This window comes from Apodemus sylvaticus, chromosome 19 (assembly GCF_947179515.1).
Source record: "Apodemus sylvaticus chromosome 19, mApoSyl1.1, whole genome shotgun sequence".
Taxonomy (NCBI): Eukaryota; Metazoa; Chordata; class Mammalia; order Rodentia; family Muridae; genus Apodemus; species Apodemus sylvaticus.
The window spans coordinates 44,389,961-44,416,324 of NC_067490.1; the positions used below are offsets into that span (position 1 = coordinate 44,389,961).

Below are 26,364 nucleotides of genomic sequence, written 5' to 3' on the forward strand. Positions count from 1 at the left end.
ACCACATTTTCTTTATGTACTCTACTGTTGAGGGACATCTAAGCTGTTTCCAGTTCCTGGCTATTGTGAGTAGAGCAGCCATGAGCGCAGCTGAGCAAGTGTCTCTGTGGTGGGATGGAGTGTCCTTCGGGCGCGCTGTGTCTGAGTGGCAGAGCTGGGTCTGGAGGTAAATTCATTCCCAGCATTCCGGGGAAACAACACACTGATCTCCACAGTGGCTGTACGATGTTGCACTCCCTCCAGCCATGAGGATGTGTTCACCTTGCTCCTCAGCATTGCCAGAGTGAGCCGCTGTTTATTGTGTTTTTTTATCTCAGTCATTCTGACCGGCGTAAAAAGGAATCTCAACTTAGTTATAATTAAATTTCCCTGCTGGCTAAGAATGCTTCTCAGCCATTTGAAATTCCTCTATTGAGAATTCTCCGTTTAGGTCTGTACCCCATTTTTAATTGGACTATTTGGTTCTGGATATCAAATTCCTTGAGCTCTTTGTATATTTTATATATTAGTCCTCTATCGGATATGGTGTTGGTAAAAAATCTTTTCTCATTCTGTAGACTGCCACTTTGTCCAGTTGGCCATGTCCTTTGCCTTACAGAAACCTTTCAGTTTCTTGAGGTCCAGTTTACTAATTGTAGATCTTAGTGCCTACTCTGTCAGTGTGATCTTCAGGAAGTCATCTCCTGTGACAATGCACTCACGTTTATCCATCACTCTTCTATTTAGGTTCAGTGGATCTGGTTTTATCTTGAGGTCTTTGACCTTCTTGAGTTTCAGTTTTGTTTTGGTCTGGTTTTTTTGGTTTTTTCAAGACAGGGTTTCTCTGTGTAGCCCTGGCTGTCCTGGAACTCACTCTGTAGACCAGGCTGGCCTCGAACTCAGAGATCCGCCTGCTTCTGCCTCCCAAGTGCTAGGATTACAGGCATGTGCCACCACGCCCAGCTCAGTTTCAGGTTTTATTCAGGTGCAAAGTATGGATCTATTTGCATTCTCTTACATGCAGACATTCAGTTTGACCAGCACCATTTGTTGAAGATGCTGTCTCTTTTTCCAATATGTATTTCTGACTTCTTTATAAAAAGTCAAGTGTCCATCGGTATATGGATTTATGTCTCAGTCTTCAATTCCATTGATGAATGTGTTTGTTTTTATGCTAATAATATCATGCTGTTTTTATTATTATAGCTTTGTTGTATAACTTGAGATCAAGAATGATGAGACTTCTTCAGCTGTTTTATCATTCAGGATTGTTTTAGTATCCTATTTTTTGTTTCATTGGTGTGTGTGTGTGTATGTGTGTGTGTGTGTGTTGTATGCTTCCATAGGAAGTTGAAAGTTGTCCTTTTAAGATCTGTGAAGAACTGTGTTGAAATTTTGATGGAGACTATTCAATCTGCCGATTGCTTTTGATAGGATGGTCATTTTTACTATGTTAATCTTACCAATCCATGAGCATGGGAGATATTTCTATCATCTGTCTTCTACAATTTCTTTCTTAGAAGACTTGGAACTTTTATCATGCAAGTTTTTCATTTCCTTTGAACGTCTGGTAGAATTCTACGCTAAAACCATCTGGCCCTGACCTCTTTGTGGTTGGAAGACTTTTATAGTCTTCTCTCCAGTTTTGCTTTTGTTTTTGTTTTTGTTTCAATGTAGGTACTCAGTGCTATAAACTTGTCTCTTAGAATTTCTTTCATGTGTCCCAAAGTTTAGGCGTGAAGTGCATAGTGAAAAGACTGCTTCTATTTCACTAGGGATTCTAGATCTGTTTAAATTATTTACCTGACCTTGATTTAACTTTAGTAAGTGGTATCTAATGAGAAAACTGCCCATTTCTTTTAGGTTTTCCAACTTGGTGGAATACAGGGTTTTAAAGTATGTCCTTATGATTCTCTGGGTTTCCTCCATGTCTGTTGTTAGGTCCCCTTTTTTCATTTCTGATTTTGCTAATTTGTGTATTCTCTTTCCAACTTTTAGTTAGTTTGGATAAGAGTTTATCTATCTATATTGTTGATCTTCTCCAGCAACCGTGTCTTTGTTTCATTGATCATTTACATTGTTCTCTTTGTTTCTGTTTTACTGACTTCAGCCCTCAGTTTATTTCCTGCCTTATTCTACAACTTTCAAGTGTGCTGTTAAGTTGCTAGTATGAGATCTCTCCAGTTTTGCTTTTGTTTTAATTTTTGATTTAATGTAGGTACTCAGTGCTATAAACTTGTCTCCTAGAACTGCTTTCATTGTGTCCCAAAGTTTAGGTGTGATGTGTATTCAGTTTCCATACAGTTCTGAAGAGCTTGTCATTCTTTTCTGTGTCTTGACCCCACTTCTCGTTCCGTAGAGAGTTGCTCAGGTTCTGTGAGTTCGCAGGCTTTCTGTTGTCTCTGTTGTTATGATATCAGCTTTCATCTGTGGTGATCTGATAAGACGTGGGGTGTTATTTTAATTTTCTTGTATCTGGTGAGACTTGCTTTGTGTCTGAGTATGTGGTCAGTTTTCGAGAAATTTCCATGAGGTGCAGAGAAGAATTATATATTCCTTTGTGTGTGGGTGAAACTTTCTGTAAAAGTCTGTTAGGTGCATTTGACTTATAATGTCTGTTAGCATGAGCATGCCCCCCCCCATTTAATTTTTGTCTAAATTACATGTCTGTTGTCAAGCATTGGGTCCTGACATCTCCCACTGTCAGTGCAGGAAATGTCTTGTTACCAGAGTACTGTGCAGAGTTCCAGTGTTCAGAATTCTAACGTAAACAGGGGAAGGAAATCCCAAGACTCCTGGAGGGCAATGCAGTCCTGAGCCTGAGGTACCAGGAACCTGGTTTCAAATGATACCACAAAGCCATCGTCACGGCAGCATCACAAGTCATACAAGTAGGCCAACGGCATAAAGTAGAGGGCCAAGATGACAACTCACAGAGCTATGCCCATCTGATTCCTTATAAGGCTGCTGTGAGCATGTCGGAAAGACATGATGGTCAGCGAATCATGCTAGGGAGATGAGATGTGCACAGGTATGGGAATAAAGCTTGACCCACCCTTCACTCTGCACAGACATCAACTCAGAATGAGTCAGAGACCTTAATGTAAGACCCAGAACTCTGAGACTTCTAGAACGGGCTCTCAACCCCCGTAACGCTGCCACCCCCTAGTACAGTTCCTCATGTTATGGTGACTTCAACCATACAGCTATTATTTCATTTGCTACTTCATAGCTTTGGTTTCCTTCTGTTGTGAATCATTCGGTAAGAATTGTTACAGACCAAAGTCTGCCACGAGATAACCAGGATTCTTTGGTCCAGGAAGGCAAAGGTCCAGCTGAGATGACTGACAGAAAAAACCACACACACACACAGAGGCGGCTTGAATCTGAATGTATTTAGGAGCTCTAAAGCAAGGATTTTTATACACAAAGAGTTGGTATTACCATTTCAAAAGATGTAACCAGTGAGGCAGGCACAATTATCACAACCATTTAGTACAGGGAAATGCAAAATCAATCAGGTACAAAGTTTCTCATGTAACAGATACAGAGGATCAATTTACAGATGCCATCAAACTTCCTGATTAGAATACAGAGTCACTATTAGTTTACAGTAAACCTTCAAAGAGTTTGAAGTTTCTTATACCACCTGGGTCTTAACAAGTTCTTGTGAGAAATCCTTATCTACATTTAGCCTTCTACCTTGTAAAACAAAACTTCCTGACTTAATCAAAGCTTTCAGTACCAGAGTGCCAGAGCCATCCTCATACACATACGTACAGCCATAAAAGCCTGCATGTGGTTAGAAGGTTGTAATTATGTAAACAACTATAAGGCAAAGCATTGCAATTCTTAAAAAGGGAGTTTGGTGGTCAGTGAGTCGACTTCAAAGACCAGATTATCAGCCAGTCCTGAGGAATCCCCATGAAGAGAGAGAAAAGGAGGAAGTCAGGGCAAACTGCTTCTTGAGAACTAAGGGCCCATCCGGCTGTTAGGAAGTAGGAGAGTATAGTAAATTGCCAAGTGAGATTTTCAGCTTCTAAATTTACAGAGAGTTCCGTTATTCCCAGGAGACATTTCTCTCCTCTGTCTGTAAAATATCATTTTTACAGACAAAGAATCTGAGATGCAGGGTATCTGATTCCCGACCTGCATGAGGGCACAGTTCACAAGCTCAGGTATTCAGAGACTCCAGGTTCAAAAGAAATGGCACCCTCTGCCATTCTGCCTATTGAGAACAACAGCAACACATTAGCAAGTTCTCTGCATCTATTTAAAGTTCAGTTTCCGATGAAGATTCCCAGGGAGGCTCAGTCTCCACTCTGCCTCCTTTCTTGCTTCTCACCACAAGATGGCGTTCTGGTTCACCCCTCATTACATAACCGGTTCCCAGAGAGAGTTACATTCTCACCCTCCCTTCTGTCTTTCCCCATCCAGGCATTTATGGCTGAAATGCAGGTGGTGGCTGAAATTCTTCAACACCTCGTCCAGAGGCCTGAGGATTATTTGGAGAACGTTGAAATCACTGTGAAGCTTTATAAGGAGCTACTTCTTAGTGCTTTAGAGGTGAGGACATTGCTGAGGTGGTGGCGTTCTCAAGGGTCTTTAATAAAAATCCTCACAAAAGGCTCTCACCTCTTTGTTTCTAAAGGTGTGCTTATTTTGTGTGTGTGTGTGTGTGTGTGGTGTGTGTGTGTGTGTGTGTGTGTGTGTTGCATATTCACATCTACCACATGTATTCAGAAGCCTGTGGAGGCCAGAAGTGGGTCTAAGATCCCCGGACTGGAGTTACAGCAGTTGTGAGCTACCTTGTAGGTGCTAGGAACTGAAGTTGGATCCTCTGCAAAAGCAGTAGTGCTCTAACCACTGAGCACTCGTTCCACCCCACCCGCATAGACTCTTTTTCTCACAACCGCGCTATTTTACTCCTTCAAAGCACCTCCATGCTGCCCAAGATAAGGTAAAAGTGATTTTCAAAAGTCGCTAGGTTGTTTACAGAGATGGGCATATGAAAGTGGCCCCACCAGCAAGATGAAAGGTAAAACAGATGCCGTTTCTCAACTCAGTTTGCCAGACTATGAAAGCGAAAATGGCCAGTGCAGCAGGAAAGGACGCAGCTCTGCACTGCCTGCGAGACTTCTGAACCATACAGCCTTCTGGAAGAATCGGCGCTAACACAGAAGCTGCTTTAGAAGTAGCTTGTCTGTTTTGAGCCTATTATCAGCGTCTAAGACCAGAGTGGCAGTTACATTGGAAATAATCGAAGAAAACGGGTTTTTAATGTTAAAGATAAGTAAAGTCTTTAAAACAATTAACAAGATATTATAATCTGCCTAATAGGAAAGGATCGTTAAATAAGTGTGTAGCCACGGTCTGTGATTCCATACAACGGTGAGGATGGTGTGTTCATATAATCTTGTAAAGGGATAGGGAAATATTGACTATAAAGTAGCATTTGTTTAGCGGGAAAGTAGGCGCAGGAGTTTCATACACATTAGGATATCAAAAATGCAATGGCTTTTTTTTTTTAACGGCATAGAAAATGGGTGGGAATCAGTAGTGATACTCTGCTTTCAGTGAACGGATTAAAGATGTTTTTCTTTGTATTCTTCTGTTCCATAAACTTTCTACGAAGTGTTGTGCCCTAAAGTGACAAAAGGGACAGCACACCGCTTACATGACACTGTTATGAAGAAAGTACGTGATTTCAATTTCAATCAGCTTTTTCTGTGCTTTCAAAACAAAGTAGCAAAGTCATGTTCTGTAAAATGTCCCCCAAACCTTCTGTATTGGGAAGGACTTATAAGCTTTAGAGTAGAGGAAAACAGGATGGGGGGTGGAGGGGGGCGTGGCGTGGTGTGGAGGCGTGGTGTAGCTCAGCAGCCAAGCCCACCACTGGGCCAAGTCCCAGCCCCTCAAACACGTGGCCCTGGTAGGCAGGCTAGCTCTGCCTTTGGGAAGAGCTCTGTTGAATGTTGCAAATGACCACATTGTAACCTGTATAAGACACACGAATTAGCCCTTAAGACTTCCTCACAGTACATTAGATTCTCCCCTTGTATTCAACTTGCCTTTTGATTTTCTCCAGGAGGTAATGGCTGAGCACAACCCCCAGTATCTCATCGAGCTAGATGGGAATAAGTCACCGGAAGAGCTCTTCATGGTGAGTGTGGTGTGCGGCACTGACATTTCTCGCGGTTGAGAAATTCTGAACCATTTCCGGGTTGGGCTTGCTTTATGAGGAGTTCTATTTCCAGTGTATCCTTGTGAACTTTTGTTTCAACACCAAACTTTGATTTAGTGGGATTTGTTTATCTGCTCATGTTTAAGGCAAAACAACATTTGAATTTAAAGGTTCTCTATGGCTACAGTGCCTCCAAGAAAAATAAAAGCACACACGGCTGATAGTAAGCGCACAACAGGGTGCTGACATGCACAGTCATTAAGGGTGCGCAGCTTACAACCGGAACGGCTGCTACTTTACGCCCACTATGATGGCCAAAGCTTTTGTTGTGAATGAGATTCTAGGTCTAATACCTAACGCCACAAGTTAATTAATACCACAAAACACAAGGACTATTTTTTTAAATCCCATATACATCTGGCATAATGATAGACTCTTGGGAACGCACATGGAAAGGAATCTAATGAATCCATCAGTTCCCTCCCTTTATGCAGCACCCAATCTATTGAGGAAAATAATTACACAAGTGGCAGTTTGTGTTACAGTCGGAGAAGGGTACAGTATTTCAGGAGCGTGTGATAGAAGGACAGCACCTGATGCGCATCTGGGTGGATCCCACTTAAGGATGAGAATCAAACCCGAAGCATTCTCTGCTTAGGGAAGAGTCTGTACAAACAGCCAAGGATCCAGAGAGAACAGAGAGAGCCGCAGGAACCGACCTTAGGGCTGAGACCAGGATGAGGCAGGAAGTGGGTAGGTCCCAGAGCCCTAAAGAACCAGGCAGACACGTTGTCAAGTAAAAGAGTTCAGATCTCATCGTGAGGGAACGAGCCGCCAGTCTGATGCCAGGAAAGAAAGAAAATCCACTCAGACTGCCCTATGAGGAACAAGTGAAGGAGACAACGCTGATGGTAGGTTAGCTACCTGTGGCTCTCACGGTCAATGCAGCAGTGCTGGCACAGTAGGGGATAGTGAGGGGACAGTGAGTGGACAGTGCGGGGACAGTGAGTGGACAGTGCGGGTACAGTGCTGACACAGTGCGGGTACAGTGCTGACACAGTTCCAGGACAGTGCGAAGACATTGTGGGGACTATGCAGGGACATTGCTGAGACAGTGCCGGGACAGTGTGTGGACAGAGAGGGGACAGTGTGTGGACAGAGCTGGGACAGTGCGGGGGCATTGTGGAGACATTGCTGGGACAGTGCTTGGACAGTGCCAGACTGGGCCATTACAGTGCAGGGACAGTGTGTGTATTGTCCGGGGACATTGCGGTCTCAGTGCCGGGAAAATACGAGAACAGTGCAGGGACAGTATGGGGCAGTGAGGGGACAGGGCTTGGACTGTGCTGGCAAAATCTGGGGACATTGCAGGGACAGTGCCGGGACTGTTCATGGCCAGTGCAGGGACAGTACAAGGACTGTGCCAGGACAGGGCAGGTACAGTGCAGAAAGAGTACTGAGACAGTGAGGGGACTGTGCCGGGCCTCGCTTACACTGGTAGTGAACAGGATTGTGCAGAAGAGGGTGGTGGGTGGAGTGCTTCAGACAGTGTACCTGGCGGGACCCGGGTCAGCAACATAGCAAGGGGACTAAGGGGAAGACTGAAGACAACATGTTATCTCACGGGTGGCACCATGATCAGGATGCCAGTAGTGGGTCCAGACCAGGGACAAGCCCTCACGCGGGACATGTGCCGACACGACTGCAGAGCTTTCTCTCTCTCCTCTTTGCCAAAGCCGGTGGTCATGTTCAGTCTTCATCTACTTGAATCTAATAGCAACATCTGCCAGCGCTGTTCATTCCTCTCTCCTGACCTCCTCTTTGCTCCCCCGGGAGCCCCACCAGAATGGCTCCATTGCAAAGGTCTAAGGGTGGAGGGCACCATTGCAAAGGTCTAAGGATGGAGGGCACCATTGCAAAGGTCTAAGGATGGAGGACACCATTGCAAAGGTCTAAGGGTGGAGGGCACCATTGCAAAGGTCTAAGGGTGGAGGGCACCATTGCAAAGGTCTAAGGGTGGAGGGCACCATTGCAAAGGTCCAAGGGTGGAGGGCACCATTGCAAAGGTCTAAGGATGGAAGGCACCATTGCAGAGATCTAAGGGTGGAGGGCACCATTGCAGAGATCTAAGGGTGGAGGGCACCATTGCAAAGGTCTAAGAGTGGAGGACACCATTGCAAAAGTCTAAGGGTGGAGGGCACCATTGCAAAGGTCTAAGGGTGGAGGGCACCATTGCAAAGGTCTAAGGGTGGAGGGCAGCGGGGGTCGCTCCATGTAAGCTCTTCTTTTCCCCACTCCTCCTTCCTCCCCCTTAGGAGACTCCATCACCACTAACAGCTTGGAATACTTTCTCAAAACTGCATGACTGAAAATCTTTGTACTGTCCTGGATCTTCCCCCCAAGTCATACACCGGGGCACTTAGCTCCCTCTGAGCCACTCAGCGACTGGATGCCCAGTTAGGCAGCTACTGCTCGGCTCATGTTAAAATGCGCAGGGCATCCCTCCACAGTCACCACTGCCCACCCATCCGCTTCTTTCTGGGCTTTCCTCTTCCTTGGGAGGAGTTTCCCAAGAACTCCTCCCTTCTCTATGGTCCTCAGCACGCACAGTGGCCACTCCATCAGCATGCACAGCGAACTTCTTCAAGGTGCGCTTGCTAAGACTTGCCCGGTGTTCTGGCCCCAATACTGACACTCACTCCTCCGGAACATTCCATTTCTCAATTTTCTCCTTTTTTTTTTTTAACCCCATATTGTCCCACATCGCACCTACATGAGTTTCCTAGAGTTCCCATGGGAGAGTCCCACAATGAGGTTGACTGGAAAGGACTGAAATTATTCTCTTACAGTTCTGGAAATTCAGGTCAAGGTCCTGGCAGGGGTGCTCGCCATGCGGATTGTCTGCAAAAGGGCCCATTCTCTCCTCCTCTGGGTTTGGAGTCTTGCCATTTTATAGGCTGTAACAGCATAAACTCCCACATCTGCCTCTGCTGACACTGGGCTATTTTTCATCGACCTAAGGAGTTCCAGGGCCAGAGGACAGAGTGGAAAGGGTTGGAATCTGTCCTCTGACATCAGAGGGAGAGAGTGCAGCCATGCACTGCAGTGTGACATCAGAGGGAGGGAGAGCAGCCATGCACTACAGTGTGACATCAGAGGGAGAGAGTGCAGCCATGCATTGCAGTGTGACATCAGAAAGAGTGCAGCCATGTACTGCAGTGTGATATCAGAAAGAGTGCAGCCATGTACTGCAGTGTGACATCAGAAAGAGTGCAGCCATGTACTGCAGTGTGACATCAGAGGGACAGTGCAACCATGTACTGCAGTGTGACATCAGAGGGAGGGAGTACAGCAATGCACTGCAGTGTGATATCAGAGGGACAGTGCAGCCATGTACTGCAGTGTGACATCAGAGGGACAGCGCAGCCATGCACTGCAGTGTGACATCAGAGGGACAGCGCAGCCATGCACTGCAGTATGACATCAGAGGGGCAGTGTAGCTATGCACTGTAGTGTGACATCAGAGGGAGTGCAGCTATGCACTGCAGTGTGACATCAGAGGGACAGTGCAGCCATGTTCTACAGTGTGACATCAGAGGGACAGTGCAGCCATGTACTGCAGTGTGACATCAGAGGGTCAGTGCAGCCATACACTGCAGTGTGACGTCAGAGGGAGAGAGTGCAGCCATGCACTACAGTGTGACATCAGAGGGAGAGAGTGCAGTCATGCATTGCAGTGTGACATCAGAGGGGCAGTGCAGCCATGCATACACAAGCTTCCAAGGAACCCCCGCGAGCTGGGCCAGGGCCCAGTTAGTTCAGAGCTTGCAGAGCACACATGGGACCACAGGCTCCATCTCCTGCACAGCATCCACTGTGTCACATGTCATATGCCTCCTGTAATCCCAGCACTCAGGAGGGAGAGACAGGCAGGCCTCAACTCAAAATCATCCTCAACTACATAACAAGTTCAAGGACAGCCTGAGATGCATGAAACCTGGCCTCAAAAAAACAACATTATTCATATATATAATGGTATTATATATTAATATAATTAAAATATGATGTATTTCTCTATAAATACATACATTATATATTATAAGGTAAATAAGTATTCTTAATATATTTATATATTATATTATACAGTAGATAATATATAATTATATATAATATATAATATTTTATAAGCATAATATATTTGCATATATTTCTATTATACATATTATATATGTTTCTAAATTTTATAAATATTTATAATATTCAAGTTTATAAATTTATATTATGTATTTGATATATTTATATAACCTGTACTGTATATATATATATATACATATATATGTATATATATATATACATATATATGTATATATGAAACACCAAAGATCTCCAGCAATGCATAGAAGTCAGGAAAGACTGAGAGGAGATTCCACGCAGAGTCTCAGGAGAAGCATGAGCCCACAACTTTCTCGTAATGTTTGCCACGCCCGAGTGCCAATGACCTCAAATGTTTGTTCTTTACTTCCAGACAGTCATAGAGCGGCTGAAGTACTTGAATGTGAGGCGGGCGGCCATTGTAACCAAGCTTCAGGGGACAGAAGAGGAAATGACTGACATCATAGATACCGTAAGTTCCCCTGCCCTGCTTGAAAGGTGCCTGTTCCAGGTTAGCCACGTCCCTAGCTCATATCTCCCAGGGGCTAAGGTCCCCGTGAAGACATACCTTTGGGGAGTGGAGAGATGGCTCAGTGGTTAGGAGCACTGGCTGCTCTTCCAAAGGACCTGAGGTCCTGAGTTCAATTCCCAGCAACCACATGGTGACCCACAACCATCCGTAATGGGATCTGATTCTTTATTTTGGCCTGCAAGTGTACATGCAGATAGAGCACTCATATGTATATGAACATATATATATAATATATAATAAAAATATAATAAATATATATATAATAGAAATAAAAAATACATCTCCTTCCAGGAAGAAGCCACAGTCCAAGCACAATATTATTAGTGACACTAACTACAGTAAAACAGAGAAGTACGAATAACAGACACATTGTTAGCGTGAGGGTTTGATGCATTCTGGGAAGGCTAGCTTAGCCTATATGCATAGAAAAATTTAATATAGTGGAAGTGGAAGTAGATACCAAAATTCAAATAGGCTAGTAGCCGCAGAAGTCATTTTGATATGCGGCACCACATAACCTGGAGGTCACGGCAGGTCAGTGCAGGTGGGATCTGGTCCAGCAGAAGAAGGGAGGTGGGTGCAGAGTCTGGAGAAACAGTTAGGAGAACTTGTGTAGGTGCTTTGCTTTGATGCCAGGAGCTGGGAAGTGTTCATCGGAATGGCTTATCTTCACGATCCAAAGTGAAACTGTATAGCCAATGAATTCTGAGAGCTTTGTGGGGCTGGAGAGACAGTTCAGTTGTTAGAGTGCATCCTACTCCTGAACAATACCAGATATGGTTCCCCGTACCCACATGGTGGTTTGCAACCATCTGCAACTCCAGTTCCAGGCAATCTGATCCCCTTTTCTGACTGGCTCAGGCACCTGGTGTGACCCACACTCCCCATGGCGATCATAGACCCATGTCAGCCCATGAGGGAAAAGGAAGCAGAGAGGGACTGAGGTCAGAAAGCCTTGTGAGTACATAGAAGACTCGTAGGGAACAGTCAGCCACAGAGAGGAGGATCAACTTTACTTGGAGGCTTTGGAGGACTGGGGGCAGGAACATCCAGGATGGGCAAAGGTCACTGGCTGAAGGCTTAGGGACTGTACTGCCTCATTAGCATGGGGAAGCATTTCCGAGGTCTCTGGGGCCAGCTGAGCAGGTTCTTATCAGGAGAAGGAAGTTGAACCTGTAATCTAACTAAGACTGTGTGACAATCTTTAGGTAGAGGTGTGCGTGCATGCGTGTGCGTGTGCATGTGCGTGTGCGTGTGCGTGTGCGTGTGCGTGTGCGTGTGCGTGTGCGTGTGTGTGTGTGTGTGTGTGTGTGTGTGTGTAGCAGGGGGTGGTGTTGGACTCCTCAGACAAGGTCAGACAAGGAAAGGTCCCACCAGTATCGCACTGAGCCCCTCGAGGCTATCTGGACCCTGATAGACGTTGACCTTAATCAGCTTAGTTTTCCCATGCACCTATAGACATCCAGAAACCCACACACATAAAATTAAAATAAATCTTCAAAAATAATCGGAGGACATTTGCTTTAATGCTAGATAAATATACTGTATGAAGCTGCTTGGCTCAAGTTGGTATGCAAGCTTCAGTGTGTTTTTGAAAGACTCAGATGCCTTTTCAATGAAAGGCAGATGATGTTTAGAGAACTACCACAGTGGTATATCTAAAGCTTGAAGCACACTAATGCCCAGACTATTCTAAACAGTTTCTGACATAGGACTTATTACTGACCAAAACCAAACAAAGCAGAAAGCAGCATCAAAAGCCACATAACTTTGCACTAGAACTTTTGCACACCAAAGACAGTCAGCCGAGGGAGAAGGTAACCCACAAGGAAAGGATAATATCTACAAACCGTGCGTGCAACGAGGGCTAGGTGACTATATGAAGTATGCTCCAATATACAGCAGTGAAGCAACAGGTCATAGGTGGGTCAGGAAACTGACTAGACATTTCCCCAGAGCAAACATGTAACCAGTCAATGAGAACATGAAAGGGGGCTAGAGAAATGGCTCAGTGGCTAAGAGCACTCACTGCTTTTCCAGAGGACCTGGGTTCAGTTCCTAATACCCACAGGACAGCTCACAATCATTAGTAACTCCAGCCCTCCGGCATCGGCAGTCACCCACGAGTACCCATATGCTCTCTCACACGCCTACACATAACTTAAAATAAAAATCAATATAAGTATGTTCAGCATGACTGATCATGGGGAAATAAATAAATGGTAGCCCAGCGATATCCTGCCTCATCCTCAAAGGTGTATATTATCCAAAACTAGGAAGTTCAGTGTTAGTAAGCATGAGAAAGATTGGAACTTTTCACACGGTTGCTTGGGATATTGAATGGCCTTAGATAAGGGATCAAGAAATATCCTGGAGGATCAGCAAGAAGTAGGGGGCTTATCACAGAGTTATTAGTGCCATCAACAGACAGGCAGATAGGGACTCTGGAACAAGTTCAGGCTCCATTGCCAGAGACAGACAGCATGGTGGCGGGGGTGGGGGGCATCTGACGAGAGTAAGTCAGGGCCCACTAGCAAAAACGGGCTTCTCTTCTTAGACCTTTTTTTTTAGAACGGAGGAGGCTTCACAGCACACCCTTACAACAAGGCTCTTGATTCCTAGGAAGGAGGCAGAGAAAGGGGGATAGAGAGCAGAGTGTGTGATGGGTACCACTTTAATAAAACCCGGCTCCCCTGGCACCTGGAACTCTGTCAGGGGCTCTGTGACAGCATGTCAGTAGCGTGCCAGCAGGTGCCTGTAAGGTTGCTGTGGCTGTGGTGGCCTGAGCAGACGCTAAATACTAACATGATTATTGCAGGTAAAAAAAACTTGGTGCGTGTACTTCTAAAATAAGTAAGCAGTTCCTCAAAAGGTTAAACTATGAATTGCCACAGAATCCCGTAATCCACTTTTGGGCATTTCTTCCAGAGAATTGTGCAAACAGTCATAAAAGTTTGTAAGCCCCATCTTACTAAAACCAACCAAAAAAACAAACAAACAAACAAACAAACAGATAAGACTCAGATGTATTGACTAAGAGTCTGGTATACTTGAAAACTTTGTCAGTAAGACATTTTCAGATTCTGATTTTTGAAGTAAATGATAGAAAAATCCCCTGTTATTTATATTACCACATGAGAGAAAATTATCTGTAACATTTAATAAGATTTTCTTAAAGAAATGAAAACCAAACAAGAGAGAAGAGAGATTGCTAAGGTGGAAAAGGTACGACTTGTCACCACACCTGACTGTCTGGGTTTAAGATCAGAGACCCACATGGTGAAAGGGTAGGACTGAAGTTGCCAAGTTGTACATACTCTACACTCCACAGGAGCGCGTGCATGCACGAACACACACACACACACACACACACACAAGCAGGCAGACAGACTGGGTGGGGGGGGGTTGGAGGGGACTTTAAATAAATGAAACTAACCTTATTAAAGCTTGACGTGGCCCCTGTCTTAGGGTTTCCATGCTGTGAAAAGACACCATGACCAATACAACTCTTACCAAGGACAATATTTAATCGGGACTGGCTCACAGGTTCAGAGGTTCAGTCTGTGATCATCAAGGCAGGAGCATGGCAGCATCCAGGCAGGCATGGCATGGGAGGAGCTGAGAGTTGTATATCTTCATACTAAAGAAGCCAAGGAGCATTCTGGTTCCCACGTGGATTGGAGGGTCTCCTTGGCCACGCCCACAGTGACACACCTGCTCCAACAAGGCCACACCTTCAAATAGTGCCACTGCCTGGATTAAGCATATTTAAGGCACCACATTCTGCTTCCTGGCCCCCATAGGCTTGTCCAAACATGAGTCTGTGGGGGCCGTACCTAGCCATAGCATAATTAAAAAAATATATACATTTAGTCCAACTTCAAATGTCCCCATAGTCTACAGCAGTCTCAACAATGTTAAAAGTTCAAAGTTCAAAGTCTCTTCTGAGATTCATCCGATCACTTAACTAATCCCCAAAGCAAGACAGGAAACTAGCTGGGCAAACTCTGCTTCTCCATGTCTGATATCAAATCAGTCTTCAAATCTCCAATTCTCTTTTCATCTTTGTTGACTGCAACAAACTTCTTTCCCCTGGGCTGTGTCTCCATGTCTGATATCAAATCGGTCTTCAGATCTCCAATTCCCTTTTCATCTTTGTTGACCGCAACAAACTTCGTTCCCCTGGGCTGTTCCCGCTTCCTATTAGCAGGTTTTCCTGAGCAGGTTATCTCATGCTCTAGCATCTCTTAACGTATCCAAGACAAAGTCAACTTTACAGCTTCTTCTTCCAATGTCTGGGATCCACACATAGTCTTTTGGGCTTCTCCAGAGGGCTGGTGTCACGTCTCCAGCTCCGCCCTCTGTAGCACTCCAGGCTCTGGTTAACTCTACTCCATCCACTGCTGCTGCTGTTCTTGGTGCTCATCCCATGGTATTAGCATCTCCAATACACTCGGATCTTCCACTGCAACTAGGCTTCACCACTAGCCTCTCACAAGCTCTCTTCATGGGGCCAAGCCTCAACTCCTTTGCATGACCCCTTCAGTCCTGGTCTGTTGACTGTATCTGAGGCTGTACCTTCACCTCTCGGGGCCTCTCATAGTGTCAAGCCTCAGCTGCTCTCCATGACCCCTTCATACCTTTAACACCAGCACCACCTGGGTGACTCTTACACAGTACCAAGTCCAGCTGAAACTCGAGGTACAACCTTGGCTATCTCTAGAACCCAGCTTCTTTGTGCTCTCAGAAAACACTTCCAGATTTTACCTTTTAATCTCTTTTTAACCTCCACGTATTTCTTAGCTCCAGCTAACCAGCATCAATTGTCCTAGCAGCCCCTTCTATTCTCGACTTTAAAAGCCAGAGCCTCATGGCTGAAGTGCTGATCTCTTCTTGCTGGGGCTAGAACACAGACCCCTTGTCCTATTACATTTCACCAGCATTTGTATTCCAACTCTTTCACTGCCAAAGCGTGACTGCCCTGGAACTTACTCAATAGATTGACCTTGAACTCAAGAGATCTGCATGGCTGTCTCTTCGACCTAGGATTAAAGGCATGCACCACCACACCTGGACTTAAGCTCTTCTCCTCTTCTCTACTTGGAGCTTGTTTTGTCCCAGCCTAGTCTTGAACTCAGAGGTCTGCTTGCCCCTGTCTCCTGGGATTAAAGGTATGTACCACCATACCTGGACTTGCTTTAAAGTCACCACTCCATTAATCTGTTTATCTCCTAGAAAGTAAGATTCAGCTCCATTTTACTTCCTAGTGCCCCTTCCTTACTTTTTGTATTTTTCCTTTCTCAGCTTGCTCCATTTCATTAAAATGCTCTTCATAAGAGCGAATGTTAGTAACCACACAACAGAATTTATACCAGGCTGTTTCGAGACTTTCTTTGTCAAGGCAACCAATCGAAATCTCTTCACCTTAGTCTTAGGTACACTCTTTGAGCAGTGACAAAAAGAATCCATGTTCTTCTGTTAAAAGGACAAAACGGCAACCATCAAATTGGGAAAGGATATTCACCAACCCTGCATCTGATAGAGGGCTAATATCCAATATATACAAAGAACTCAAGAAGTTAGACCCCAGGGAACCAAATAACCCTATTAAAAAATGGGGTACAGATCTAAACAAAAAATTTTCACCTGAAGAAATTCGGATGGCCGAGAGTCGCCTTAAGAAGTGCTCAACATCATTAGTCATTAGGGAAATGCAGATCAAAACAACCCTGAGATTTCACGTTACACCAGTCAGAATGGCTAAGGTCAAAAACTCAGGAGACAGCAGGCGTTGGTGAGGATGTGGAGAAAGAGGAACACTCCTCCACTGCTGGTAGGGCTGTAAGATGGTACAACCACTTTGGAAATCAGTCTGGAGGTTCCTCAGAAAACTGGACATGAGACTTCCAGAGGAGGACCCTGCTATACCTCTCCTGGGCATATACCCAAAGAATTCCCCGGCATGCAATAAAGACACATGCTCCATTATGTTCATAGCAGCCTTATTTATAATAGCCAGAAGCTGGAAAGAACCCAGATGCTCCTCAAAGGAGGAATGGATACAGAAAATGTGGTATATTTACACAATGGAATACTACTCAGCAATTAGAAACAATGAATTCACAAATTTTTTAGGCAAATGGTTTGATCTGGAAAATATCATCCTAAGTGAGGTAACCCAGTCACAAAAGAATACACATGGAATGCAATCTCTGATAAGTGGATATTAATTAGCCCAGAAGCCCTGAATACCCAAGGCACAAATTGCATAACAAATGACTCCCATGAAGAAGTATGGAGAGGGTCATGATCCTGGAAAGGATTGATCTAGCATTGGAAGGGAATATAAGGACAGAGAAAAAGGACGGAGGTGATTGGAGAAGGGATGGAGAAAAGAAGGTTTATGGGACACATGGGGAAGGGGGATCCGGGAAAGGGGAAATCATTTGGAATGTAAACAAAGAATATAGAAAATAAAAGTATAAAAAAAAAAAAAGAATCCATGTTCTTCACCAAAATACCACAAAACAGTCTCATACTAAAATTCTTCATGCCACTCCCTGGGCCAAGCATATTCAAATCTCCACATACTCCCAAAGCCAAAATGTACATTCTAAGCTGTTCCTTAAATAGTAACGTGCTATCTAATAAAGATAGAATATTTGGTACCACCGATTGCTACAAAGCTTAGGTTCGTGTTCCTAAGGATAGTGTTTGTGGTTCACAGGAAGAGCTGTTCCGTACGGTGTCGTCCTATAAACTCATTGCACCAAGGTATAGATGGCACCGAAGCAAGTGGGCACGGTCTTGTCCAGTATCCTTAAAGGATGGGAACATTTATTCAGGAGCAGCAGACTACACCGTGAGGTTAGTTAGCTTTCCAGAGGCTACATTTTAAAGTTGCCCATGGTGCTTTCAATTGCTTACTCTCACAGTGTGTTTTCAGTTTTCTAGGTAAAATGTTCTGCCTTTCTTCTGAAGAAACATTAAAATTGTTCTCACTGAACCCCCGTCCCTTCCTCCTGCCACCTATGCCGTTGCCACCATGCAAAGTCTTTTTATTTGGACCAGAGCACATAGGGAAAACAACGCTGGCCAACCTGATTGCAGAACACTTCAAAGCAAAGGTAACTATTTGTGCAGCCCTTGTTTTAATCTGTAGAATTTTAGTTAAGCTTGGTTCTCATAACCTTACACCGGGCACTGGGGTTGATGTGGGGAAGGCATCTCCAGGATAGCCTTCAGAAGGTAAGCCAGGCAGTCCTGGTGAGAAGACAGGGGCAATCATGCCTTCAGGACACGCCCATAGTCTTTACAAGCTTCCAACACATTTGCAAGTTCTAGCCAAACCCAAAAGCCCTTAGGGAAAAAATGGAGACCAAAAGACAAAATACAAAGAAGCAATGAAACAAAATTTGGGTTCTTTGCAAAAATGAACAAAAACAAAAACCCTCTTAGCCTAAGGAAAAGAAAGAAGGAACATTAGATAAAAAAAAAAAAAATGGAGATGTGAAACAGAGCAAATGCCATTAAAAAGTGAAACAGTAACCACAAAATGGTAGAAAATATCCATACTGTTTATATACCAAAAAATAACACCCAAACATGAACACTGTAAGAAACTTCTAAAATATAAGAAATACAATGAAAATTGGTCAAGATAGATGAACACCCATTTCAAACAGACAATATCTGAATAGCCAATAAACATGGAAATGTTTGACTTCACTAGATATTAGGTAAATGAGATATTATCAGATACACACTGGCATGGTTAAAATTAGGGAGATTCGCTATACGAAGAGTTGGCAGGGACCTGGAAGAATAATAGCTCCTATAGTCAGCTAATGGGGTTGTAAGTTAGCGGAGCTAGTTTGGAAATATCTACGCAAGCTGCAAGAACATATGCATAGCCTTACGTACCAACAACACTCCAACCAACCAATTAAGTGGATTTCTAGAGAGCACAGAGAAGTGCGTGTGTGCAGAAGACTCACACAGTATCGGGTATTGCTCAGAACACACAAATCTGAGCAGAGCCCAAGGCTTCTTTTCCCTGCATTACCCTCCGGTTTTCTCCGGTTTCTTTGCACATTTCAGCTCTTCCATTTGTGACCCTGAGGACAATGTATGCATGTAGCGCACGAGCATACATGAAGGCACAACACCTATACACACATACTGAGAGACCACTAACAATTAGCCTAGACACAGTGCAACTTAGAAAACTGTCAACCTTAAGATTAACACTCTTCTGGAATACAAAGGCCAGCACTCCCTCCCCTCCGCACTCCCTCCAGCTGCAAGGGCGAGCACTCCCTCCTGGCTTCAAAGAGCGAGCACTCCCCTTGCTTCAAAGACCATTGCCCCATCTCCACTCAAAGTAACTGTGTCTGCCCAAGATAACCTGTAACCTTCCGCTGAGCCATGAATTGCCGCTGATCTCCCCATTCCTTATGACATAGATCACTGCCTAAGCATCCCCTCCCCTTTTTCTTTATGGTCTGTTTCTTTAAAAAAAACCCAGCAGCAGCTGCTGGGGCAAACTCCTTGGTCCCTGCTTAGGACTTGGGAGCTTAGGACATGGGAGTGGCCCAGTGCACTGAAGAATTAAACCTCATGTATTTGCATCAAGAACAGTCTCCAGTGAATTTTTTTAATTTTTTCATCCTATCCCAAGACTTGAGTGAAGATTTCCCAGGATTCGGGAGTCTTTCAACACACACACACACACACATATACATGCACATGTATATGCATGATGTAAAAAACTCATACACATAAAATAAATATTATTATTATTATTATCATTATTAAGAATAGGTGGGGGCTGGAGAGATGGCTCAGCTGTTAAGAGAACTGACTGCTCTTCCAGAGGTCCTGAGTTCAATTCCCAGCAACCACATGGTGGCTCACAACCATCTGTAATGGGATCTAATGCCCTCTTCTGGTGTGTCTGAAGACAGCTACAGTGTACTCATATACATAAAATAAATCATTCTTTAAAAAAAAAAAAAGAATAGGTGGCTGGAGAAGTGGCTCAGAGGTAAAGAACAACACTCGATCTTTCTGGGATCCAAATTCAGTTCTTAGCCCCCACATCGGGTGACTCACACCCACCTATAAGTCCAGCTCCAGGGGATCTGACATCTCTGACCTCTGCAAGCACCTGCACTCATGTGCACACACCCACACGACCGCACCCCACATACGCATACAGAACTGAAAATAATAGAAATGATGTTTTAAAATTTGAAAATAAAATGGGATTTTTTTTTAAATAATGGATTCTGTACACAATTCCAAAGCTGCCTCAAGTAGTATCTATCTTTAGGAGACAGGTAAATAGGTAAGTAGGTAGGTAGTTAGATAGATAGATGATAGATAGATGATAGATGATAGATAGATAGATAGATAGATAGATAGATAGATAGATAGATAGGAAATGTGTTTTATATCCACAGTACCTTGGGATTACAGCAATTGTCTTGAATTACTTCTGCAGGTAATTGACTACACCAAACTTGTTCAGCCACGCTTTGACAGTGCACGAGAAAAGCTAATACAAGACACCATAAGTGAAGCCACTCAAACAGCTATCAAAGTTGTGAAAGAGAGGCTTATGAATGAGATGCAAGCCAAAAAGCAAGGTGAACCATTTTCCTGCTATCAACCGTGTATCTCAGTGAAAGGCTAAGGCAAGCTAGCTAAGGGTGGGAGCTTCCGTTTGTCCATTTCAGTATTTTTGCCATTTGTGCATTTAGGTAGAGTCTCTTGGGGAACGGGTCAAGGAAGGAAGACACACTAACACAAATCCCAAAAGGTTCATTCCCATAACTTTAAGGAAAAGTACTTGTAAATGTGGATGTTTGAAGACCTTACTTTTTCATGGGTCTACTTACTGGCCAGAGGTTGAGAAGTCTTTGTGACTTTATGCACACTGGTAATTAAAACAAGCCTTCACCTTAGAATGTTTGGTGGTAGCCTGCTAGCCTTGATACAGTTCAGCGTTCTACCTGGGCATGGCGGAAGCTTGGGTGACGGCTGTCCACAGCTCTCCACTTTTACTGGTGGTGATTAAATGACTCTAAAGCTAGCCCAGTAAGCACAGAGAGGACCCTTGAACACTCCTTCCCAAAACCCAGCTCCCAACCAGCCCATGGTATTTTAGGATAAACACAAAAGTGGTCTTTGTTTTTCTCTAGGAAAAAAAAATGACAGTTCTAATTTTATGATGATTTTTGTAATTTGTAGAGGGGCTCAATAGGATTTATATCTCCAGTTGTTTTCACACACACACACACACACACACACATCTGGCCTGGAACTATGTAGACCAAGCTAACCCTGAACTTGAACCGTCAGTCCTCCTTCTCCATCCTGTTGAGTCCTCGGATCAACAGGGATCCTGGGATCACACATGTGAGCCACCATACCTATCATAACAGAATAGCCTTGATGCAGTATTGCACTGTGTGGGATCTTTTTCACATTTAAAGGACTCTATCCAAACTTTGAGACCAACTCCAATAATTTTAGACTAATTCAGTTGCCACTGTTAAATTTTGTAGACCCCCCCAGAAGCATAACACCACATTATAAGGCCTTCTGGGTCTCCACTTCAATATCCTTGTCCTGGAACCATCCCACTACAGATCATCCAGAGGCTCTCCTCTGTGTTTCTCTTTTAGAATCTTTTTTTTTTTATCTTTTCAGCATCTAGCAAGTTAACCTTAAAGTTTTTTTTTTCTTTAACCTGTTTGTCGGATCAACTCTACTGTACTCCAACACCAAGTTATGTTTGGGTTTCTAAGATGCATCTTACTTAGTCCTGGTAAATAAAACTATTTAAAACCCAAGTTATCTCAGCATTCACAGTGTAGCTAGTTTATAGTCATTTCTCGTGCTCTGTAAGATTTTGTTATCAGAAGTATTTTGCTTTTGTCATTTGTTGTACTCTCAACACCCCTGCCTTCTTATGTTGCCCGTCTTGTTTCTGATTAGTCTACAAGCTGCTAAAAGAATCTAACGTTCCACCTAACTTAAGAGCCAGGACTGAGATGCCATGACACTAAGTATTCTTCTAGATGATCTAGAAGGAATTTATAGGTTTAGTATACAGCGTCCAAACTGCAAAACCTAAACAATGGAAGGGAGAAGGGAACTGGTAATCCAGAAGCCATTGATTCATTCAACAAACACTTGAGTATTTCCTTTGCATTAGACAAATGGCAAGAGTTTCCATACTCTTGGTGCTTACATTTTAGTAGAGGGTGGAGAGAAAAAAAGAGGGAGAGAGAGAGAGAGAAAGGAGAGGGGAAAGAAGGAAAGACAGGAGGGAGGAAAGAAGGAAGAAAAGACAGGAGAAGGGAAGGAGGGGGAAAGGGAGGAAGGAGGGAGGGAGGGAAGGAAGGGAGGAAAGAAGGGAAAGAGGAAGGAAGGAGGGAGGGAGGGAGGGAGAAATTAGAGAGAGGGGAGGGAGGGAACACACAAGAAGGTGTGGTACTGACAACATGGGGGCAGAGAACCACAACCACAGGGTTGAGCTGACCTTATCAAAGTAAAGACACGAGATTCGAACTTACATCTGTCTTTTCATGTTTGTTACAATCGTTAGAAATTCCTTTTACCTGGCATTCTGAGAATAAAACACAAGTTTTGAAGCTTTTCGTGAAATGTCTTCCCTACTGGAACCTACTTGTAGATCACTTCCCATCTCCTGTGAACGTAAAAACCCTGCTAAAATTCACCAACCATCCCACATCTGGCAAGAAAGTGAGCCCTCTTAACACTTCTGATTCTGGGGCTCTAACCCCACATGTATTTAAGAAAAGTTGTCAAGGGAGACTGGAGAGGGTTTTTAAATCACAAAATATGTGTAATGAAACAGAGGTTAGCCACCAACAGAGAGCAGACTTCCTGTGTCTCACTTGCTAAAGCCCACAAGTGCTTGGTGTTTAACCATCTTCATCTGGCCCAAGAAAATATAAGACCCAGCCCTTCCAGAACAGTCAGAGCTGAAACCAAGCCTGGCTGCCTGGAGCTGCTCTCCTTCAACACAGTCATTTGTCTTTCAGAGGAGAAGACCTTGAAGGAACTGGAGATGCACTACTCAAAAAAAGAGTACGAGGACTTTATGGATTATAAAAAGACAAAAAGTTCTGAAGAGTTACAGTCTTCTGTGGACACCTCTGGTAAAACCACACTGCCTGACCCTATCTGTGAAGTCCGGCCTAGCGCACGCAGCGAGCCAATAACGTGTCTTCTTTTGCCACAGTAACCCCTCAAGACTCCAAGAAATTAAGCTCCTTAGAGATTGTCCAGGAAGACAAAACAAAATCTGATATCACCCTTTCCAGGGATAAAGACGGTAAGGAAATGAACTGCCCAGAAAACCTCTGTGAATCTCTGCACATTCATTTTCTATTTGGGCCGTCATATGGGAGCTCAAAACTCAGTGCACAAAAAGTAGAAAACCATCAGAAGGGGAGAAAAGGGCAGACCGAGAAAGATTAACATTATAGCAGCATTATCATATGATTATAAATTCCTTCTTGAAACCACTCCTACTCCCTTTGATATATTCTGGAACCGAGTGTCATAAACCCATACTTACAGCTGTGGGAGGTCAGCAGGATTGATTGTGCTCATTCTTTATAATACTGTTCTGTTCAGATGCTACAATCCTGACAGCATAGAACTAGCACATGATAGAACATGATACAATTATTTATATCATGCCATCACGCAGTAGCCCCCAAGCCAAGCACTCTCCCACTTTTGAACAACAGTACACTGTGCAGTTATGTGACTTTATTAGGAAACATTTTAACCCTTGTTTTAAAGAATTACATGTTTTTTATGGCAACATCATGGCCTAGTCATTAGGTATTAGTCTATTTTATTTTATGAATGTGTGTGTGTGTGTGTGTGTGTGTGTGTGTGCATGTGTTTACCAACTACATGCATGCAAGAGCCCATGGGGGCCAGAAGAGGGTGTCAGATCCACTGGACCTGCAGTGACAGGCAGTGTCAGCCACCTGCGTATATACTGAGCCATGTCTCCAGCCCCAAGCCAGTCCTTTATATTATAAATTTCTGTTAATTTGTTTGCTACCATACATAATGCTTCAAGGCATTGTTAATAAGAGTTTAACCTGGATATTAACATCAGCAGAACTACAAAAACCTGTTTTGCAAAAAAAAAAAAAAAGTTATTACAAATTATATTTTCTCCATCAACACACAGATCTAAATAATCACTCGCTCATTATTTTTCCTTCAGAGTTATATTCATTTTTACTTCTGAAGGATGCAACAGTTTGCTCACCACTTAATTTTACTTGGATGGTAATTTTTACTTTTCACTGATTTTTCTAAATTGTTGTATCAATTGTATTATTTTATTTCTTCAAAATCATCCTATGTCAGTCCCATATATATATTAAAGTGGAGCTATTTGCTTACATTCACACAAGCCATAAGTCTTCCTAAATATAAACAACTTAGGATGTTCTGAGCCGTCAACATCATGGAAAACAACACAGCTCACCCACACGGCTTGAACACTTAATTTAAGAAGTTTGGTAGATAAACAAATTGTTACCTAACAAAAACGGAATGCATAATAGAATCTTCTTTAAAATAAACATACTGATATTACATGAAACATATAATAGAGCGCCGGGCGGTGGTGGCCCACGCCTTTAATCCCAGCACTTGGGAGGCAGAGGCAGGCGGATTTCTAAGTTCGAGGCCAGGCTGGTCTACAGAGTGAGTGCCAGGACAGCCAAGGCTACACAGAGAAACCCTGTCTTGAAAACAAACAAAGACATAATAGAGTATTTCACAAATAAACATGCCTTCACATTAGTTGGACATAGAGCATGTCTAAACATATCATGAACAAAGTTACAAGAAAGGATTAAATGCAGGTGTTTGCGGCTTAATAATGGATTACTAGCAAGATTACTAGATGACCTATCAAAGGACACTGTTTCTGATGTTGTTAGTAACGTGTGCCCCTCCTAGATCCGTGAACTTCAAGATTCCTAATTTCTCTGTGCTTCAAATTAGTCATTTAAATACCACTGATAGTCATAAGTTTCTATCTCTTTTTTATTTTATGTATTATTATTATTATTATTTTATTTAAGTCATTAAAATAATTTATAATAGTTAAATGCCTCTTAAATATACATGGTATCTTCTGAAGCTGTAAGTAATATGCACTCAGCCAGTTTTTAAAATCTATTTGAAACACTAAACATGATAGAGGTAGAAAAAAAAAACTCTTATGAAGTCCTCTATGAAAGGAAATAGTGACAAGTTCCTGATTAGACAGAAACCGTTCCATCTTGAAGGGAGAATATGCAGTGTAATTGTGGCTTCATAGAACGAATTGGGTAGTGTTCCTTCTGTTTCTATTTTGTGGAATAGTTTGAAGAATATTGGTATTGAGTCTTCTTTGAAGGTCTGATAGAACTCTGCACTAAAACCATCTGGTCCTGTGCTTTTTATTTATTATTTTTTATTTTGTGCTTGGGAGAATGTTAATGACTGCTTCTATTTCTTTAGGGGTTATGGGACTGTTGAAATGGTTTATCTGATCTTGATTTAACTTAGGTATTTAGTATCTATGTAGAAAATTGCCCATTTCATCCAGATTTTCCAGTTTTGTTTAATATAGGCTTTTGTAGTAGAATCTGATGATTTTTCTTTTAATTTCCTCAGTTTCTGTTGAATAGGTCCCTATTCATTTCTGATTTTGTTAATTTGGAAGCTGTCTCTCTGCCCTCTGGTTAGTCTGGCTAAGGGTTTATCTATCTTGCTGATTTTCTCAAAGAACCAGCTCCTGGTTTTGTTGATTTTTTTTTAATATATATATAATTCTTTTTGTTTCTACTTGGTTGATTTCAGCCAAGTTTGATTATTTCCTGCTGTCGACTACTCTTGAGTGTATTTGCTTCTTTTGTTCTAGAGCTTTCAGGTGTGCTATTAAGCTGGTAGTGTAAGCTCTCTCCAGTTTCTTTTTGGAGGCACTTAGAGCTGAGTTTTCCTCTTAGCACTGCTTTCCTTGTGCCCCGTAAGTTTGGGTATGTTGTGCCTTCATTTTCATTAAATTCTAAAGAGTCTTTAATTTCGTTCTTTATTTCTTCCTTGACCAAGTTATCACATTGTTCAGTTTCTATGTGTATGTGGGCTTTTGTGTACCGGAGGCTTTCCACGGAGATCTCTGGCCAGACCCGGGTGTGAGGGCTCAGGTAAAGGGCAGAGAGTGTGAGCAGGAAGGGGGAGTCAGTTCCATCACCTCCACTGCTGCAGTTGGTGCCACCTCTGTCTCCACCATGCAGTCCTAGTTGTTCCACTGAGTAGGGCTGCGCTGGGCCGGCCTGACAGGAGGCTGACCTGCCAGGGAGGAGTGCTGGGGAGCTTCAGGTGAGCAGACCTCTTCCCAAGTGGTGGTGTACAGCTCTGATGATGGAAGCTCTCAGACTAAGTAGTTCTCGCACACCTC

At 43.3% G+C, this 26,364-nt stretch overlaps 1 protein-coding gene across 1 annotated transcript in view; it reads left to right on the forward strand.

Moving 5' to 3' along the window:
• Positions 1 to 26,364, forward strand: part of Ak9 (adenylate kinase 9) — a 136,048-nt gene that overhangs the window by 17,976 nt on the left and 91,708 nt on the right. The window contains exons 7-14 of the mRNA XM_052164535.1: positions 4,417 to 4,545; positions 6,068 to 6,142; positions 10,689 to 10,787; positions 17,575 to 17,714; positions 17,794 to 17,974; positions 20,353 to 20,497; positions 22,925 to 23,041; positions 23,137 to 23,217. Of these exons, the coding sequence (XP_052020495.1) occupies positions 4,417 to 4,545; positions 6,068 to 6,142; positions 10,689 to 10,787; positions 17,575 to 17,714; positions 17,794 to 17,974; positions 20,353 to 20,497; positions 22,925 to 23,041; positions 23,137 to 23,217 (967 nt within the window). The remainder of the gene's footprint in view (positions 1 to 4,416; positions 4,546 to 6,067; positions 6,143 to 10,688; positions 10,788 to 17,574; positions 17,715 to 17,793; positions 17,975 to 20,352; positions 20,498 to 22,924; positions 23,042 to 23,136; positions 23,218 to 26,364) is intronic.